This window comes from Girardinichthys multiradiatus, chromosome Y (genome assembly GCF_021462225.1).
Source record: "Girardinichthys multiradiatus isolate DD_20200921_A chromosome Y, DD_fGirMul_XY1, whole genome shotgun sequence".
NCBI lineage: Eukaryota > Metazoa > Chordata > Actinopteri > Cyprinodontiformes > Goodeidae > Girardinichthys > Girardinichthys multiradiatus.
In genome coordinates this window covers 11,922,661-11,943,750 of record NC_061818.1, presented here as the reverse complement: position 1 = coordinate 11,943,750, position 21,090 = coordinate 11,922,661, and the positions used below count along the sequence as shown (strand labels likewise).

At 42.3% G+C, this 21,090-nt stretch overlaps 1 protein-coding gene across 1 annotated transcript; it reads right to left on the bottom strand.

The window, feature by feature from the left end:
- Positions 1 to 442: 442 nt before the first annotated feature.
- On the bottom strand, positions 443 to 13,123 carry LOC124864721 (glutaryl-CoA dehydrogenase, mitochondrial-like). Its single transcript, XM_047359597.1, has 12 exons — positions 13,022 to 13,123; positions 9,352 to 9,467; positions 8,650 to 8,682; positions 8,385 to 8,525; positions 8,103 to 8,165; positions 7,806 to 7,976; positions 4,670 to 4,799; positions 3,298 to 3,514; positions 3,046 to 3,149; positions 2,828 to 2,953; positions 2,564 to 2,724; positions 443 to 1,148 (listed from the first exon to the last, which is right to left on the bottom strand). The coding sequence occupies exons 2-12, from the start codon at positions 9,452 to 9,454 to the stop codon at positions 1,075 to 1,077; spliced, it is 1,323 nt and encodes a 440-aa protein (XP_047215553.1). The 5' UTR covers positions 9,455 to 9,467; positions 13,022 to 13,123; the 3' UTR covers positions 443 to 1,074.
- Between the last annotated feature and the right edge of the window lie 7,967 nt (positions 13,124 to 21,090).

Genomic DNA, 21,090 nt, shown 5'->3' with positions numbered 1-21,090 from the left:
TGTAACAAGAAACAAACTCATTTAATAATTAAACTCGAACTCTGTCCACTAAGAAAAGTTGTGACATATCCAGCCAGATTCAACGACAGAAGCTTGCTGATGAAGGGTGTGGTTAAGGTGTTGTTTCATTAAACTTTGATGTTTACATGTGAGTTCACATGAGAACAATCATACCCACATGTGGCAAATTCTTTGTTTAGATAAAAACTAAAAGTATGTGTAGTTATCACAGCTTATAAGCAGTTAAAAATCCAAAATGTATGACATTCTTCCTTGTGAAGAGTTCATTTAAACTTTTCGTAGATAAAATAATTTCTCTTTTGTGATCTGTTAAACACGCTAGCAACCGAGGTGCTCCTGTAGAAACAGAGACAGGCCTTTACACTTAAAGTGTGCATCAGTGTAAGAAATCCTTGACAATTATTTCAACTGAACACACACGTTGTATGAAACTCAAAGCTTTATTTGTGCCTCACAGTTATAAACAAACAGGATATTATCCACTGAGCTACCACAGAGGCTTGACCTTTCCAACCTGAACTCCATTCTCCTGCACACTATGCTTTTACAGTTTCTTCATTCAAATGACTCCGGGCTAACATCTTAGTGTTACCAGTGTGTAAAGTGCAAGAAGTCATAATTACTGCAACAATTTCTGTTCCACTGATGAAACATTTTAAACAAAGAAAGCTTTATAAGCAATCACCAACATGCTGTGGGTATTTATGCTTTGTTGCTTTTATAAGATGTCAAAACTGCAACAAATCTATAATTTTACTTCATTCCAAATGGTTCACTCACTGCCAAAGTAAAAACAAGGAAGAAAATTTGTTAATTGAATCACGCAGAGTAACTCGTTCCTCTAGAGGAAAAATAGCCATCTTAAAACTGACCTCTGAGGTTTTTACAATCTACGTCGGCTCCAAAGCTCGGCCACAGAATGCAAATATAACAGATTTTCTACAAACGTGAGATTGTTTTTTATTTTTGTTTGTTATTTTTTAAACAGACTTGAGGGAGATTCTGCAGAGCTGTATTTTTTGAGAGCAGCAGCAGCAGGAAGAGGAGGCTGGATCATTTGCCAACTGTGAAGGACTGCAGGCCTGTGATGGCTCTGCCCAGGATCAGGGCGTGGATGTCGTGAGTACCTGGTGAGAGGTTTAAAAAAAAAAAAAAAAAAAGAAAGCAAAACATATCAAACTAGGCTGGCACATGCAGAACATGTGCAGATGAAGCCCAGATGACAGCTGGCTTTCACTAAAAGGCTCAGCAGTCATGGAGCAACAGGGTCCTAAAACTACAGTATCTTGCATATTGATGTGCTTTTTCTAAACGTTTTTTTGTAATTCAGAAGCATTAATACCACAAACGTCAAAGTATTTTATTGGGTTTTTATCTGACACAACAACACAAAGTAGGGCACAATTATGTAGTGGAAAGAGAAGGAAGTTTTCAATTCTGAACAATGTGTTGTGTCTTCGCATTCAGCCCCCTTCACTCTGATACATCTAAATAAAATCCAGTGCAACTAATTGCCTTCAAAAGCTTACCTACTTCAGCCTATTAGTGCATAATTTTAATCTCAGTATAAATCTAGCATTTCTGAGGCCATAGAAGTTAGTTAGCAATTAAAGTGAAACAAACAGCATCCTAAAATAGCAAGATTAGTTTATAAAATAATATCCAAATGCAAATCTATCAGGACATGGCCGTCCATTTAAATTGACAGGCTAGACAAGGTGAGCCTTAATCATAAAAGCAGCCAAAAGGCCCTTGGAGGAGCTACAGAAATCCAAAGCTCAGGTGTGAGAATATGTGGTCAGGACAACTATTAGTCGGGCATTCGACAAAATGTGATAAGAAGAAAGCCGCTGATGAATGAAAGAAAATTTGCTCCAAGCTATGTAGGGGACACAGCAACAACGTCCCTTACATAACTTGCTGCTTCCATTAGCATCTAGAATGCTAATGGAAGCAGCATCATGCAGTGGGGATTCTTTTCTTCAGCAGGGAAAGGAAAGATGGTCAGAGTTGATGACAAGATGGATGAAGCTAAATACAAGGCAATCCTGGAAGAAACCTGTTAGAGGCTGAAACAGAAATTAAATTGGGGAGGAGGTTCACCTTCCAACAGGACAACAATCCTAAACATAGAGCCAGAGCTACAATGGAATGGTGTACATCATGTATTAGAATGGCCCAGTCAAAGTCCAGACCTAAATCAAGTTGAGAATCTGGTGTAATACTGATGCAGGTCTAACAAATTAGATCCCACAAAGGAAAAGTGCTCGTAGAGACCCTTCACAAAAAACTCACAGTTGCATTTACAGTGAAAGCTGGTTCTACAAAGCATCGACCCGGAGCATCGACACGTTTTAGATTTTTATTTAAAAATATTTAAACACTATGTACCATTTCCTTCTACCTCACAATGATGCATATCGTTGACATAAAATCCCAATAAAACATTCAAGTGTGTGGCTGTAAAAGGTAAGAAAATGTGAAAAAGTCCAATTGGCGTGAATACTTTTTCACTCCCACCATTGTTTGTCGACCCCCTCACCTTCGTACGTGTTGACGGCCTCCAGGTTCATGACGTGACGGATGATGTGGTACTCGTCTGCGATGCCGTTCCCGCCCAGCATGTCCCTGGCCTGCCTGGCGATGTCCAAAGCTTTACCACAGCTGTTCCTCTTCAGCATGGAGATCATCTCTGGAGCTGCTCTGGTATTAAAACAACAGCATGTTTATTTCAGTTCATCTGCAGCGGATCGTGCCTCACCGCATCTGAAAAAAAGAAAATGAAGGAGACAAACATTGTTCTAACTTTTTCTCATCGATAAGTCTACCCAGCTGCAGACAGGACTGCAGGCCAATCGTGATCTCTGTCAACATGTCGGCCATTTTCTTCTGCATCAGCTGATTCCGGGCTAGAGGCACACCAAACTGGATTCTGGTATAAAAACACACACAAAACATTACTTTATTTAGTTCTGTTACTCTGCAACACTGTATTTTTGTTCCATGCGAAGACATTTTTCTGACCTGTCGAGGGTGTACTGCCGAGCTGCGTGGAAACAGAACTCTGCAGCTCCCAGAGCCCCCCAAGCTATCCCATAACGGGCATTGTTCAAGCAGCCGAACGGACCCTGTAGGACACGAAAGCAGGATTATGATTATGTGTGAAGTGGATTCATCATTTAACTTTATACTGTGTGCCAGATTCATTCTGATGTGAATTCAGCTGAACCATTATGCAACTACAAAGAACTCAAAACAGCAAATCCTTTCACTCACCCCTAGGCCAGAGGCTTTTGGCAGAAGGTTCTCCTCAGGAACCTCAACTTCATCCATGAGGATCATCCCAGTGGCTGAAGCCCTCAGAGAGAACTTTCCCTCGATCTTTGGGGTGGAGAAGCCCTTCATGCTGCGCTCCAAGATGAAGCCACGGACCTTCCCGTCATCACATTTAGCCCAGACCACAGCGACATCCGCTACAGGAGAGTTGGTGATCCTAACGGTGGAGGAAAATGTTACAGAGATACACTGAATTTAATGGTAAGCTTCTTATTTAGGTGGAAACCAAGGAAAATGTCTACTTCGCGAGAACTGTGTTATAAATATGACAGTTTTCACAAGATCTTTATGTGATGAATTTTAATATATATAACATGACTACTGTATTGTTTCCGATATGCTGAAGAGTATTTCACATAATATGCATTTCGATAAATTAAAATATAAAACAGTTCATTTCAGTCATTAAATTCAAGAAGTAAAACTAGTAGATGGTTTGGTCAGAAGGTTTAGAAAAACCAACAAGCACACATTTAGTTGCTTGTTTTACTTATAGGACCGATACCGATGTTAATGCCGATTGAATCGCGGATCCCTTAATAACAGTTGAAAACATTTTTCTTGGTCCAATGAGCCTCGGTTTCAGCTGCAGAATCAGTCAGAATTTAGTGCAAAAATTAGAAGGATGGATCCATCCTGGCTTGAATCAATGGTTCAAGCTGGTGGTGGTGGTGTCATGATGTGGGGGACATTTTCTTTGTATGTCCTTCCCTATGTCCACAGTGTATCTGTCTTCTGATGGCTACTTCCAACAGGATAACACATCATGGGCCTGATCTTCAAAGATCCCAATCAAGCGGCGCTAAGTTGCTTGTGCAAAAACTAAATGAGCACGTGCAAAAAGTGGGCGTGTTGCGTTAGTTTGTTTTCCCATGTCTGTTCCAGGGGTTAAGGAGCAGTATTAATTAATGGGTAAAAAATAATGAAATGGTTATTAATGTTGTTGCAGTCATTATGCTGTTTTTTAGGTGACTCGCTACTAATATCTGTATACTTCAAGCAGTGATGTGGGTTCTCAGGTCTGCCACTGGTATTCTCTGGGTGGGAAGCAGAACATTTCTCAGTTTAGAACAGATCTTCTGTAGGAAATGTCCTCGCCCACTTACAAACACAATATATGAGCCAAAAATAGAACAAACCAAATCAAAGTATTTAGTTTCAGATAGGATAGGAAACAAGGCTAATAAGACTAATGCACGCCTCTAAAATAGAATAAAATAGAAGTATCATTTATTGTCCCTCAGTGGGGAAATCTGGTATTTATTCTCAATAATATACGTGACATCAGGTTGTATGTAAGACATGAACTCACCAAGTCTTAGAGCCGTTCAGGGTGTAGGTGCGGCTGGATGGGTTATATTTAGCTCTAGTCTCCATGCCGCTGGGGTCACTGCCATGATTAGGCTCCGTCAGGCCGAAGCAGCCCAGGATCTCTCCACGAGCTTTGAGAGACAGGGGTATCAGTCACTCAAATAAACACAAAGATGTGTATAAAATAATTGTACATTCAAACAGCATATTCCTAAACTGAAACTATTAGAAAAATCTAACCTTTAATTCAGTACATTTATTGAGTGGGGAAAAAAAATAATTGTTTTAGATTCCACTATTAATTGAACTCTTAATCTCTTTACTTAACATAACTGAAGCATGTTTAATTGATCACTTTTTCAGACTGATCAGAGTCTGTCTAACAACTGGTAAATCCAACTTCCAACAGGATAGCGCATCATCCCACAAAGCTTAGTTCATCTGAAGCTGCTTTCTTGAACATGACAAGTTCACTGTACTCCAGCGACCTCCGCAGTCACCAGATCTCACTCCAACAGAACACCTGTGGGATGTGGTAGAACCAAAGACTTACATCATGGATGTGCTGCAGGATTTTATGTTAAATCTTGGGACTTTTCCTGTATTCCATGACATTTGTCTTCCCTGAGTTGGAAACATGATGTGACACAGACACCCAATTCTGTTATCTACTTGTCACCAGTCTGGATGAGGGCCTGACTAGTGACCAGTACCATCCTTACCATCCTGCACAGCGACCAGGATGCTAAGGAAGGTGAGAAAATGTAAAACTGATCAAGTAAAGTGAGGCTCACTAAGTCTTCATAGTTATACTATACTATTCTGTCCAACCACCACAAATGCTAACATGTAAAGTTTAATAAACTCTACTAGGATTTAAAAAATCTAAAAATAAATTGTGACAGGCTCCAATAGGGCTGCACAATAATGCAATATGTGCCTCTCTTTCTGTCTGGCGTTAGCATCTGCTGCTGTGAGACTCTGTCCAACTGGCTAAATATTACATCATCATGTAAAATGTAAGTTTCATAACACTCGGAGTCTATTAGCCAACAATCCAAGCAGTCCTTTGCAATATGAATATTGCAACTTCAGACTCCAACAGTAAACTGAAAATGGGTCATTACTGAATATATCAACAGGATCCAACGATCCAAGACAACAGAAATGGTTCTTCAGACATAAATTAAGCTTCTGACCATCCCCATTTACCAGCTTAGTCTCAGACCTAAATCCTATGGAAAACCTGGAATGGTCAAAGATCCCTCTCTCGACAACTTTATAGGAGAAGACCAAGTTTGCCCTAATGGCAAAAGGGGGCTGTACAAAGTACTATAAGCAGAGGTACCAATGACTGTACCACCTGTTTAGATTTTTCCTGGGATGCAACAATGCCGTTACCAGTATTGGGTATCTGTCTGAGACCGTGTGTGTGTGTGTGTGTGTGTGTGTGTACACGAACTTGTGTTCATAAATGTGCTCCAATACGACATGACCCAATACCGGTACGATAGGAGCTTTATTTTCCCTCTAACAGTCAGTATTAGTTTGAGCTCAAATACCTCAGCCCAGTAAACGGCGGTAATGCACCATAAAAAGGATGCAAGCTACATAAAAAAGAACCTGGACAAACGGCAGCCTGACTATAAGCAGCTAGAGAAATAAACTCAAAGAAGAAGAAGCTGGAGTACACAGGAGGAGCTAGCTATTTCAGAGGTGTGGAGGTATTTCCAAGTGAATGAAGAGGACAAAAGTAGGGCCGACTTGCAAGTTATGTTCCTCAAAGTTGTCAAGTGGAGGAATAAAATTGATCCCTTTCAACAAATGCAATTTGATAAAACATGTAAAAAAAACAACACAAGTACAGGGGTTGGACAATGAACCTGAAACACCTGGTTTTAGACCACAATAATTTATTAGTATGGTGTAGGGCCTCCTTTTGCAGCCAATACAGCGTCAATTCATCTTGGGAATGACATATACAAGTCCTGCACAGTGGTCAGAGGGATTTTAAGCCATTCTTCTTGCAGGATAGTGGCCAGGTCACTACGTGATACTGGTGGAGGAAAACGTTTCCTGACCCGTTCCTCCAAAACACCCCAAAGTGGCTCAATAATATTTAGATCTGGTGACTGTGCAGGCCATGGGAGATGTTCAACTTCACTTTCATGTTCATCAAACCAATCTTTCACCAGTCTTGCTGTGTGTATTGGTGCATTGTCATCCTGATACACGGCACCACCTTCAGGATACAATGTTTGAACCATTGGATGCACATGGTCCTCAAGAATGGTTCGGTAGTCCTTGGCAGTGACGCGCCCATCTAGCACAAGTATTGGGCCAAGGGAATGCCATCATATGGCAGCCCAAACCATCACTGATCCACCCCCATGCTTCACTCTGGGCATGCAACAGTCTGGGCGGTACGCTTCTTTGGGGCTTCTCCACACCATAACTCTCCCGGATGTGGGGAAAACAGTAAAGGTGGACTCATCAGAGAACAATACATGTTTCACATTGTCCACAGCCCAAGATTTGCGCTACTTGCACCATTGAAACCGACGTTTGGCATTGGCATGAGTGACCAAAGGTTTGGCTATAGCAGCCCGGCCGTGTATATTGACCCTGTGGAGCTCCCGACGGACAGTTCTGGTGGAAACAGGAGAGTTGAGGTGCACATTTAATTCTGCCGTGATTTGGGCAGCCGTGGTTTTATGTTTTTTGGATATAATCCGGGTTAGCACCCAAACATCCCTTTCAGACAGCTTCCTCTTGCGTCCAGTTAATCCTGTTGGATGTGGTTCATCCTTCTTGGTGGTATGCTAACATTTCCCTGGATACCATGGCTCTTGATACATCACAAAGACTTGCTGTCTTGGTCACAGATGCGCCAGCAAGACGTGCACCAACAATTTGTCCTCTTTTGAACTCTGGTATGTCACCCATAATGTTGTGTGCATTTCAATATTTTGAGCAAAACTGTGCTCTTACCCTGCTAATTGAACCTTCACACTCTGCTCTTACTGGTGCAATTTTACAGCTCAGCAAGCAGAACAGAAACTTCTCATAGTTCTTCTATTGATCAGTAAGAATAAATATCAGGAAACTGGTGATGAATAAACTATTTATTTTCTTACCCAGCTTTGGAAGGTACTTCTGTTTCTGCTCCTCTGTGCCGTAAGCATTAATAGGGTGCATGACCAGTGATGACTGCACGCTCATGACAGAGCGATAGCCGCTGTCCACCCTCTCAACTTCCCTAGCAATCAAACCGTACGCCACGTAGCTTGTCCCGGCACAGCCATAACCTGAGCACCAAACACAGCAATAGAAGAGTCATTTCGAACGCAGCAAGTTGAAGAGCTTCTCTTATGTGTTTTCGTTTTTAGAGACATCTGTCCATCCCACAATACTTTCGATGAATCCAGACTGACCTTTAATAGTTGGGCCAAGGACTCCCATCTCTCCCATCTCAGACACAATCTCTCTGTGGAACACTGAAAGCAAATATAAAACTATCTGTCATGTGAAGCTAGAAAGGGCTTTTCTCCAATGAAAAGCTAACCGTTACCCAAACAAAGGGTTAAAATACATCACTCCTTCAGGATTAAACTGGTTTATTCAAAGTGAAACTAAGAATAATAAATAAAACAAGAGAAATCTCCAGTGGAGTCAATCAGAATATTTTTAGCTAAGATATGCTGGAAATCTCCCACCTTCATTTCTGTTTGCCATCAGGATTCGAGGCATGAGCTTCTCTTGGCAGTATGTCCGGAAGGAATCCCTGATCATGATCTCCTCCTCTGTCAGCTGGCCCTCGAGGTCCAGGGCATCCCGCCAGTCGAACTGGACTTTAACTGCCAGATACATGAGTAGGATATTAGTTTTATTTACAGTGGTTAGAAAACACGTCTTCAATTTCAGGAACATGTGTAGCATGTCCAATTTTTCTTTCATTCCAGGCAGATGTCAAACACCTACATGGCTTAGCCCTCTGTTCGGACCTTTCTGCATCTAGAACAAACAAAAACAAAAAAACAGAAACTATTAACATTATGCATAGAATAACAAGTTTGATTTGAGGAATCTAAAACGAGTTGATTTCAGTATGCAGAGATCTGGCGCCATAATCTCTGCAAAGTTTCTACAATCCATGAACTTTTTCACACTGCAACTAACAAACCTCAATGGATTTTATTGGGAGTTTATGTGATGAGACAGGGGCAAAGTGGAGCATAATTATGAAATGGAAGAAAACCGAACACATGGTTTTTAGAAATGTTCTAGCAATAAAAATCTTAAGCATGCATTTCTACTCCTCCATCCTTACTCGGATATATCTAAATATAATCCAGAGCCAGAGCTCCAAAGCAATGGTTTGGATTTAAGCATATTCATGTGTTAGAGTGGCCCAATCAAAGTCCAGAACTAAATCCAATCGGAAAATTTTGAAAATTGCCATCCACAAGCACTTTCCATCCAATCTGACCCAGCTTGATCTATTTTCTTTTATAAAAACGTGTTGCTCTATGACATAAAATCCTAATAAAATACATTAAAGTTTCTGGTTGTAATGTGACTAAATGTGAAAAGGTTTAGTGACCTTTGCAGGATACTGTATTTAGTGACTGTCTTTTTAACCATCTGGCTTAAACACCACAATATAAAGACGAGAGTACTGACCACATCGGGCAGCTGCAGCAGTTCCCTGGGCTCTGGAGGCTGAGAGGAAGGCGCATCTGTGAGGGTTCACCAAGAGGCGACACACGGCGCTCCTCAATGCCATGATGGAAACTGATCTGTATATCGGTCCAAAATCAATGCATTCATTCATTACGATATAAACAAGAGGTGATCAGTAACGTTACATCAACCATGTCATGCTTTTCACCGAGGAGATGGGAAACTGGGAGAAAAACACGTTACTTATCTCTACTGACGCTAGTGATGTTACCTCTAACACCGAGGCTTCAAAGCACGCTTCAAACTCGACAGGGTAGTTATGGTGAAGCAGTGGGCCGGAGCTTGCTTCATGTCACCGATCACGTGTGAACCACTTCACTGCTTCATTCAGACCGAGTCAGCTGACTGCTTCGAGTTGACTGGCGGAGTTTCAAACATCTGGCGCGATTCATTGTATTTAAGATGCTCTCAAGCCCCGGTTCACATCCCCGTTCTACACGTATTATACGTTACGAACAGCTCTCGTTTTTGGATATTCGGAGTTTTGGTGGATTATTCTGTCATGGAGCAACCATCTAGGAAGCGTTCCCAAGTGTGATGTCAAAATGAGGCTTTTGAACCGTTGTGTCATAAAGTGGTTCACTACCCAAAGGTTCATTCAATTCCTTTGGGTGACATCTACTGACAAGTAACTTCATTTTAACTTACAAACATTTCACTGTCATTCTTTCTAATTCTGCATGTATATCTATGTTATGCTGACCTTGATAATGCCTCAGCATTGATGACGTATTATTATTATACGTCAGCAGCTGCGGGCAAAGCAAACACGGCACGTGTAAAACCAAGGTAGCAACCTGTTATGAGAAGCAATGTTTGAAACTCCGCCAGTCAACTCGAAGCAGTCAGCTGACTCGGTCTGAATGAAGCAGTGAAGTGGTTCACACGTCATCGGGGACGTCACATGAAGCAAGCTCTGGCCCACTGCTTCACCAAATAACTACCCTGTTGAGTTTGAAGCGTGCTTTGAAGCCTCGGTGTTAGAGGTAACATCACTAGTTCCCAAGCGTGGGAGTATTTCGTATTTAGTATTTGGTTCCACCTAATAAGGTCATGTACATTCAAAGTGTTTATTAGAAAGCCTATAGCCTATACTATGCAGTAGTGTTATAGTCATGGTATCATGTAATGCAAGAGGATCGGTAACGGGTTGTTATCTTGGTTTTACACGTGCCGTGTTTGCTTTGCCCGCAGCTGATGACGTATAATAATACGTCATTAATGCTGAGGCATTATCAAGGTCAGCATAACATAGATATACATGCAGAATTAGAAAGAATGACGGTTAAATGTGTGTAAGTTAAATTGAAGTTACTTTTATTTATTTATTTTTTTAGGATCCAGAAAGCAAGAACTTGATAAAGTTTTTGTGGACTTCATAGTGAAGGACTCCCAGCCTTTCTCTGTATCCAAACCTAGACCATCCAGCCAAACAGTTCCTTGTCACACCAGCCTCCTCTGTTCCCTGCAAAAGAGTATTTTCTAAAGCTGGGAAATAGTCCCAAAAAATTTAAACCGTTTGAATCCTTCTACTGTGCAGAAATTACTTTTCTTGAATAAAAACACCTGAAGTAACACAAGCACCCTCTTTATTACATCAAGCACAATGTCCAAAAACACTCAGTACACCAAGCACAAAGTAAATATGAATGACAAATCAAAAATTTTCACTTCATTTATTTATTTTGTAGTCATTAATTTAAAATGGGACAGTGGAATTTCATAAAACAAATGACAATTCAAGTTAAAGAAGCCAGAATTAGCCTAATGGCTATTTTTCATCTGTAATCCCCTACAGTTCACATTGTTTTTAAATTATTATTTTTTTCATTAGTTATTTACTCATTATCTTTAATGGGTTACTAAAAACACATATGTACAACACGCATATGTACAGGGGTTGGACAATTAATCTGAAACACCTGTCATTTTAGTGTGGGAGGTTTCATGGCTAAATTGGACCAGCCTGGTAGCCAGTCTTCATTGATTGCACATTGCACCAGTAAGAGCAGAGTGTGAAGGTTCAATTAGCAGGGTAAGAGCACAGTTTTGCTCAAAATATTGAAATGCACACAACATAATGGGTGACAAACCAGAGTTCAAAAGAGGACAAATTGTTGGTGCACGTCTTGCTGGCGCATCTGTGACCAAGACAGCAAGTCTTTATGATGTATCAAGAGCCACGGTATCCAGGGTAATGTCAGCATACCACCAAGAAGGATGAACCACATCCAACAGGATTAACTGTGGACGCAAGAGGAAGCTGTCTGAAAGGGATGTTCGGGTGCTAACCCGGATTGTATCCAAAAAACATAAAACCACGGCTGCCCTAATCACGGCAGAATTAAATGTGCTCCTCAACTCTCCTGTTTCCACCAGAACTGTCCGTCAGGAGCTCCACAGGATCAATATACACGGCCGGGCTCCTAAAGCCAAACCTTTGGTCACTCATGCCAATGCCAAACGTCGGTTTCAATGGTGTAAGGAGCACAAATTTTGGGCTGTGGACAATGTGAAACATGTATTGTTCTCTGATGAGTCCACCTTTACTGTTTTCCCCACATCCGGGAGAGTTACGGTGTGGAGAAGCCCCAAAGAAGCGTACCACCCAGACTGTTGCATGCCCAGAGTGAAGCATGGGGGTGGATCAGTGATGGTTTGGGCTGCCATATCATGGCATTCCCTTGGCCCAATACTTGTGCTAGATGGGCGCGTCACTGCCAAGGACTACCGAATCATTCTTGAGGACCATGTGCATCCAATGGTTCAAACATTGTATCCTGAAGGTGGTGCCGTGTATCAGGATGACAAGGCAGCAATACACACAGCAAGACTGGTGAAAGATTGGTTTGATGAACATGAAAGTGAAGTTGAACATCTCCCATGGCCTGCACAGTCACCAGATCTAAATATTATTGAGCCACTTTGGGGTGTTTTGGAGGAGCGAGTCAGGAAACGTTTTCCTCCACCAGTATCACGTAGTGACCTGGCCACTATCCTGCAAGAAGAATAGCTTAAAATCCCTCTGACCACTGTGCAGGACTTGTATATGTCATTCCCAAGATGAATTGATGCTGTATTGGCCGCAAAAGGAGGCCCTACACCATACTAATAAATTATTTTGGTCTAAACCCACGTGTTTCAGTTTCATTGTCCAACCCCTGTACTTACATAAGTGCCATTATTTACACAAGAGGTGCATCACATTCGCAGGGCTTCATTTGGTGCAACAATCACTACTGCCAGTAGATGTCACCCAAGGGAATAGAACCACTGAATAGTGAACCACTTTATGAAACAATGGTTCAAAATGATTCTATGCTTCACAAAGCCTCATTTTGACATCACTAACTGACGCTACTTTATCGTCCCCAACTGATGTCAAACAAATTAGCCGAGACACCGCATGGACTTCGTGTGTCGCCAAGTACGGCTAACCGAGCTAACCTGTGCTGTTAAGTAACTACAACTGCTACAAGCTAAACGCGCCTGCTAACAGTAGCTTTGTGTTAACTTGGGTTTTAAGGCTAAAAATGGAGAAGTTATCGGAGAAATACGCGCTTTGTGTTGAAAGATAAGAAGTAAAAGTGACTGTTTGATAAGCACTTACCTGTGTTATGTAAGAAATATAACCCCTCTAGCTTCTCTGGTCTGTCTCCAGTTCACAGTGTGGTGACTCTTAACGTCAAAACATATTCATACGTCATCACGTAATGCACACTGATTCATTGTGGCATTATCAAAACGCAGTAATTTAATGTTATTTTACAGTAAATCGAAATAATTTTGTTAAATTATGAGTAAAACTTCAAAACGACCAGTTTTATCTGTGTTTATTATTTATTAGTAAAGATGGTAAAGATGCGCGTTTATCTTTAAGCAAGAGACCCGCTCTGATTGGTCACTTTTTGGGGGAGAGTCAGGGTTCAGTTCCTGGAAAAAAACTGTCTCAGGTACGATGAACTCTAGTAATAGATGCCCCAGACAAGAGAGGCAGATTGGCTACATGACAGGTGGAACGTCTTATATTGACAATTTTTGATCTACACTGTTGTTTTTATTCCCTAATACAAATATACATATTTGACAGTCCAGAAAACAAATCTGCAAAGTTTATTATGCAGGCATTGTTCTTCTTAGCCACTTTATTACATTTGTTCAGTTGTTGGACAATACAAACTGCAAATAAAGGTAAGGTAAGGTAAGTTTATTTATACAGAGCTTTTCAGTAACGAGACACTCAAAGCGCTGTACATACAATTACAATACAATCACAAAGAACACAGAAAAACAAATCAAATGCTAAGAAATCTAAAAATCTATGACTCCTGAGAAATCTAAAAATCTCTGGTCAATATTACAATGATACAGATAACATTAATAATCCTTTGGGTTTTACTGGTAAGAGCTGGTTCTAAACCAATCTTTCTAAAGAGGTAATTATATCATTAAGTCCTCTATGTAGGGGAAAGCATCTTGTGCTAAGAAGTCTCATCATTCCACTGAATTCTAACTAGTGAAGCTGAGTCACTGGTACAAAACAGCTTTAATCCACATTTTCAGGTGCTAATAATATATTGCTTTTACTGGTGCTGAAGTTGAATTAAGTAATCTAATTAAGAAAGCTGGGTCATTGGTGTAAGAGCAGCTAAAGTCCAAGTTACTAATAATGTTTGGTTTTCGCTGGTAAAATCTATAAAAAGTAATGAAATCACACATTTAGGTAAAGTAAGATAGGAGGGGGGAAAAAAAATCATATTTCAGACTCTTTTCTTAGCAGAATAGAGTCTGAAACAGTACAAAAAAATCAAACTGTAAATAAGACATGGCAACAACTCAGTGCATTTATGCCTCTAGATGTTGTGAAGAACACTTTGGTCTGAAGTTTAATCCGATTAATTGTTGGTTGCCATATGTGCTGGTCAGAGTATTAAAAAAAATTATCTATTGCTTTTTTTTAACCTGTTTTTTATAATGATCCAAATAAGAGAGAAATATTTAATGGGCCGCAGTTGTGTGGAAGAAAAAGCCTTGTTGAATCAGAGGTCTGAAGAGAATGAACAAACTGGTGTGAGATGATAGAAAGGCAACAGACGCTCAGATAACTTATAACCAATGTATGCAGAATGCCATCTGAACGCACAACCCATTGAACCTCGAGGGAGCTGGACCACACCAGATGCCACTGCTGTCAGCTAAGAACAGGAAACTATGGCTACAGTTGGAACAGGCCCACCAAAATCAGTCAATGATAAAGACTGGACAAATGTAGCATTATTCAGATAGTGGGGTCAGCATTTGACCTTAACAACATGAAACCAAGGGTCCATCTTGCATTGTATTATCTGTTCAGGTCGGTGTTGGTATGGTGGGGGATAATTTCTTCGCACAATTTGTGCGTCATTTAAACACCATAGCCTACCTGACTGTTGTTGCTGAGCATATGCCACCCTGTAATGGCCACAGGGTAGCCACCTTCTGATGGCTATATCCAGCAGGCCCAGAAATGGGCCATGTCACAAAGCTCAGATTATCTCAAACTGGTTTCTTGAACATGAAATTGAGATAAATGTCTTCCAATGGCCTCCCCACTTGCTAGATCTCTCGTCTCATAGAGCCCCTTTGGGATATGGTGGAACAGGAGATTCTCATTATACATATCCAGTTAGCATGATCAAAATCTCTGAGGAACATTCCTGACACCTTGTTTGATTGGAGTCAAGAAGAATTACGGCAATTCTGAACGCAAAAGAAGTTCTGACCTGCTACTAGTAATGTGTGCCTAATGAAGTGGCCAGTGAGTGCACAATAAAGCTGATCCACAGTTGAAAACATGGCATATCTTGATGACTACTTGACATTTTGTTTAAACTCTACAAAGTTACTAATTCCTATTTAAGGTTAACGCAGTTGGCTTTACATTTTAGGTTTGATTTGTGGAATGACATTAAACAGACATGGCTGTATATATATTGTAACTGTATATGAAATGTCTCAGTTAATCTGCATTTTTTAATTTTCTTGTCCGTTTTTATTCAGGAAAGTGTAAAATCTTTGTAAAATGTATTAATGGAGTAGTGTTTGACAGCTGCAGATTTAAATGAATGACACAGACAAAATGAATTGTAAATATACAGTACATGCACAGTGAGGCACTTTTCCATGACAGTTTTGTTATGTAAGAAAATCTTTGCGTAGATAAGAGCACTACCATGAGTGCTATGCCTCACCAGCAGAGGAACAACCTGATGCAGTGCAAGGGTGTGGTTGCTTCTCATGCAAAAAGAGTGGGCTTGCTCACAATTTTCCCATTAATGAAGAGTAGGATGAAAATTTCCTCCAAAAGCAATTTCTTCGACTGTTTGGAGATGATCTGTGTATTTTTCAACATGACTGAGATCCATGCCAAAGACCAGAACACTGAAATATTAGACCTGTGGTCATCAACCTCCTTAGATTTGAACCCAGAACCGGATATCCAGGATGTCAGAAGACGTGTTAACACCCTAAAGATTCCCTTCTCTAAAAAATTTCATGAACCTGCTAAAGATAGCCATTCAAACAGTCCTTTTCTACCACTTCTTCCATAGCGAGTCACTGGGGTGTTGGTGCATATCTCCAGCAGTCTATGGGCAGGAGAAGGTGGCAGGTAACTAGTCCATCGCAGGGCAACACAGGAACACACACAGGACAAAATACCAAGCACACACCCATTCACAATGTAGAGAGACCAATTAACCTGCAACACCTCGACCACCCAGGGACATACGCCAGGATCCTGTTTGTAGACTTCAGCTCGGCCTTCAACACCATCATACCAGACATCCTCCACCAGAGGCTCACCCAGCTCAACGTCGCAGCCTCCACCTGTCAGTGGATCAACAGCTTCCTGACGGACCAACAGCAGCAGGTGAGACTGGGGAGCATCTTCTCCCGAACCAGATCAATAAGTACTGGTGCCCCCCAGGGGTGTGTTCTATCCCCACTCCTCTTCTCCCTGTACACAAATGACTGCACCTCATCGGACTCGTCCGTGAAAGTCCTTAAGTTTGCAGATGACACCACTGTCATTGGACTGATCCAGGACGGTGATGAGTCTGCATACAGACAGCAGGTGGATCAGCTGGTACACTGGTGCGGTCAGAACTACCTTGAACTGAACCCACTCAAGACTGTGGAAATGGTGGTGGACGTTTGGAGAACACCACCCCCATACACCCCTCTCACCATCCTCAACAACACTGTATCGGCCGTGGACCACTTCAGGTTCTTAGGAACCACCATCTCTGAGGACCTGAGATGGTCTTCACACATAGACACTGTTCGAAGGAAGGCCCAGCAGAGACTGTACTTCCTGAGGCAACTCAAGAAGTTCAACCTTCCACAGGAGCTGCTGGTCATCTTCTACACTGCCATCATTCAGTCTGTCCTGTCTTCATCCATCTCAGTGTGGTTTGGCTCATCCACAAAACAGGACAGGTCCAGACTGCAACGAATAATCAGGAATGCAGAGAGAATAATCAGGGCTGACCTTCCCTCCATCCAGGACTTATACAGGTCTAGGGTCAGGAAAAGAGCTGCTAAAATCTCTGCAGACCCCACACACCCTGCACATAAACTGTTTAGAGTTTTACCTTCAGGCCGCCGCTACAGAGCACTGTTCACTAAAACCAGCCGCCACAGAGACAGTTTCTTCCCCCAGGCTGTTTCTCTGTTGAACATTCAATAGAGTACAAAACAACAGCATACAGATGTTGCAAATGCACCTTTTTATTATATATGTGTATATTGTACATTGTAAATATGTATATTCTGTAATACAAAACCAAAGAGCAAAGTGTACCGGAGTCAAATTCCTTGTTTGTATGTACGAACTTGGCAATAAAGCTGATTCTGATTCTAACAATCATGTTTTTGGACTGTGGGAGGAAGCCAGAGTGCCTGGAGAAAACCCACACAAGCACAGGGAGAACATGCAAATTCCATGCAGAAAGACCCCCAGCCAGGAGTCAAACCCAGGACCATCTTGCTGCAAGGCAACAGTGCTACCAACTGCGCCACCGTGCAACCTTTCAAGCATGCTCTTTGTTTTTATATGAGGACATCTAAAAATTTAAAATCCCAAAATGTTAAAGCCACAAAACAAAACAATCGTGTCTCTGATAAAATGTTTTCCCATGGCTATATATGCTAAATTGCCTTGGATAGAAACTTTATTGCTTTTCTTAATAGTTTTTTGGTGGCACTAGAGGCCTTTATTTTCTCATTTTTCTGACAGTAGGTAGACAGGAAAGAGAGGGGGAGGCATTTGGCAAAGGTCACTGGGTTCAGGACTTGAACCAGGGACAGCCACATTGAGGACTATAGCCTCTGCACATGGTTGTACGCTTAACCCCTACACCACCAGCGCCGCTGGATCATATAGATTCAAAGTCATCTTTGAAATACTAAATACAATACATAGTCATTAGAACTGATACACATGTAACAAATAATGTCTCTAACACAACATGACTTTTTAGCAAGAGTGATAATGGATCATATTTGCTTTAGTAATTGCTTTCCACATATTCCCTGATGCACTTGAGTGATATTGTGAGCCTGCTTTCAATGAAGATGGTTAATGAACTTTTGTTGCATTTCAGAAGAAATATCTAAAATGAAAGTGCCATAACCTAATAATAAAAATAACATGCTTTCAGTAAGTAAATTGATTCTGGAGTCTAAAACCTGAAACTGTTAATTGAACATTAATTGCACAAGATATCAATGTTTTTTTTTATACATAATTGTCGTAAGAAGTTACAAAGTAGCAACATTTAGGTATAAAATGGAGGTACAAAATGAAAAGGGGCAAACTGATCTGTAGCTGGGAGAAGCAATATCATGCTGTGAGAATGCTTCATTTCAGCAAGGATGCAGAAGCTGGTCAGAGTTAAATGGAAGATTGATGGAGCTGAGTATGGGCCAATCTTGAAAGAAAATCTGTCAGAGATAAAAGAAGAGTTGACAGTGTTGCAGTGGCCCTAAACGTACAGCCAGAGCTATAATGCTGGTTTAGATCAAATAATATTCAAGATTTGGAATGCCCTAGTCAAATTCCAGACCTAAATCCTATTAAGAATCTGAATCAAGACGTGATGTACACAGACACAATCCATCCAAACTGACTGTGCTGGCGCTATGTTACACAAAAGAATAGACAAAATGTTCCATCTCTGAATGCGCAAAGCTGGTAGCGGCATAGCCCAAAACACTTGCTGTTGTAATTTCAAAGAAAGGTGGTTCTACAAAGTACTGACTCAGGGAAACTGAATACAAATATATGCCACACTTTTCAGATTTTTATTTTTGAAAGGTTTTGAAAACCATGTAACCCTTTAATTGCACTTCTCAGTATGCAGTACTTTGTGTTGGTCTATCTGTCACAGAACAGCCTAATAAAGTACATTCTATTACTTTTTTAGATTATCATTTCACCTAAAATACCTTGGTTATTAATTATTTTATTTTTAGTAAAGCAAAGCAATGATCAAACATTTTAATTAAGCATTTTTATTTAAATTCTGCTGAAGTCATACTTTGTCCACAATATCCACCTACCAGAGGACGGTAGTAACTACTTACTTCTAGTCGGTTACATTCACTTGAGTAACTCTTTGAGAAAAAAAAAATATTTTAGGTGTCGTTATACTGCATCATACTTCTTACTTTTACTTGAGAAATTTTATTTTTAAGTAATGCACCTCTGCAGCCTACTCACAGCTGTCCTGAGAAAGAACAGGAAATGTAATCGTACTTGTCGTCTTCCGCTTTATCTGGGACCGGGTCGCAGGTGCAGCAGACTCAGCAGAGACTCAGCAGCCCTGCCGGAGTCCAATATGCACCGGGAACAGGTCCAACTTATCTTGTACAGAGACCAGATGCCCCCTAATAAAGGGCCCCTGATTCCATACTCCTGGAGCACCCCCCACTGGGCACCACGAGGGACACAGTCGAATGCTTTCTCCAGGTCCACAAAACACATGTGGACCGGTTGGGCAAACTCCCATGAACCCTCGAGTACCCTGTAGAGGGTATAGAGCTGGTCCAGTGTTCCACGGCCGGGACAAAAACCACACTGCTCCTCCTGAAGCCGAGGTTAGACTATCGGCCGGACTCTCCGCTCCAATACCCTGGTGTAGGCCTTACCAGGGAGGCTGAGGAGTGTGATCCCCCTGTAGTTGGAACACAATCTCCGGTCACCCTTCTTATGTAGGGGGACCACCACCCCAGTCTGCCAGTCCAGAGGCACTGTCCCCGACTGCCACGCATTGTTGAAGAGGCGTGTCAACCATGACAGCCCAACAACATCTAGAGACTTGAGGTACTCAGGGCGGATCTCATCCACCCCCGAAGCCCTGCCACTGCGGAGCTTTTTAACCACCTCGGTAACTTCAGCCTGGGTGATGAAAGAGTCCAACCCTGAGTCTCCAGGTTCTGTTTCCACCAGGGAATGCGGGATGGCAGGATTGAGGAGATCCTCGAAGTACTCCTTCCACCGCCCGATAATGTCCCCAGTCGAGGTCAGCAGCCTCCCACCCCCACTGTAAACAGTGTTGGTGAAGCACTGCTTCCCCCTCCTGAGGCGCCGGACGGTTTGCCAGAATCGCTTCGAGGCCAACCGGTAGTCCTTCTCCATGGCCTCACCGAACTCCTCCCAGGCCCGAGTTTTTGCCTCTGCCACAGCCCGGGCCGCGGCACGCTTGGCCTCACGGTACCCGTCAGCCACCTCAGGAATCCCACAAGCCAACCACAGCCAATAGGACTCCTTCTTCTTAGCTTGACAGCGTCCCTTACTGCCGGTGTCCACTGCTGGGTTCGGGGATTGTTGCCGTGACAGGCACTGTAGACCTTACGGCCGCAGCTACGGGCAGCAGCATCGACAATAGATGCAGAGAACATGGTCCACTCAGAATCTATGTCTCCAACATCCCCTGGACTCTGGTCAAAGCTCTCCCGGAGGTGGGAGTTGAATACGTCCCTGGCCGAGGCCTCTACCAGACGTTCAACAGCAGACCCTCAGTATGCGCTTGGGCCTGCCAAGTCTGTCCGGCTTTCTCCTCTTCCAGCGGATCCAACTCACCACCATGTGGTGATCAGTGGACAGCTCAGCCCCTCTCTTCACCCAAGTGTCCAAAACATGCGGCCGAAGATCTGATGATACGACAACAAAGTCAATCGTCGACCTCCTGCCTAGGGTGTCCTGGTGCCAAGTGCATTGATGGACACCCTTATGCTTAAACATGGTGTTCATTATGGACAAGTCCAATAACGTCTATAGATAGTTAAGAAACACCACTCGGATTCAGATTGGGGAGGCCATTCCTCCCGATCACGCCTCTCCAGGTGTCACGGTCGTTTCCCATGTGGGCGTTGAAGTCCCCCAGCAGAATAATGGAGTCTCCGGGAGGGGCACTATCCAGCACCTCCGACAGGGGCGCCAGGAAGCCCGGGTACTCCACACTACCACCCGGCCCGTAGGCCGAAACAACAGTCAGAGACCTGTCCCCAACCTGTAGGCGCAAGGATGCGACCCTCTCATCCACCGGGGTAAACCCCAACACGAGATGGCTGAGGTGGGGGGCAACAAGCAAACCCACCTCAGCCCGCCGCCTCTCTCTGTGGGCCACTCCAGAG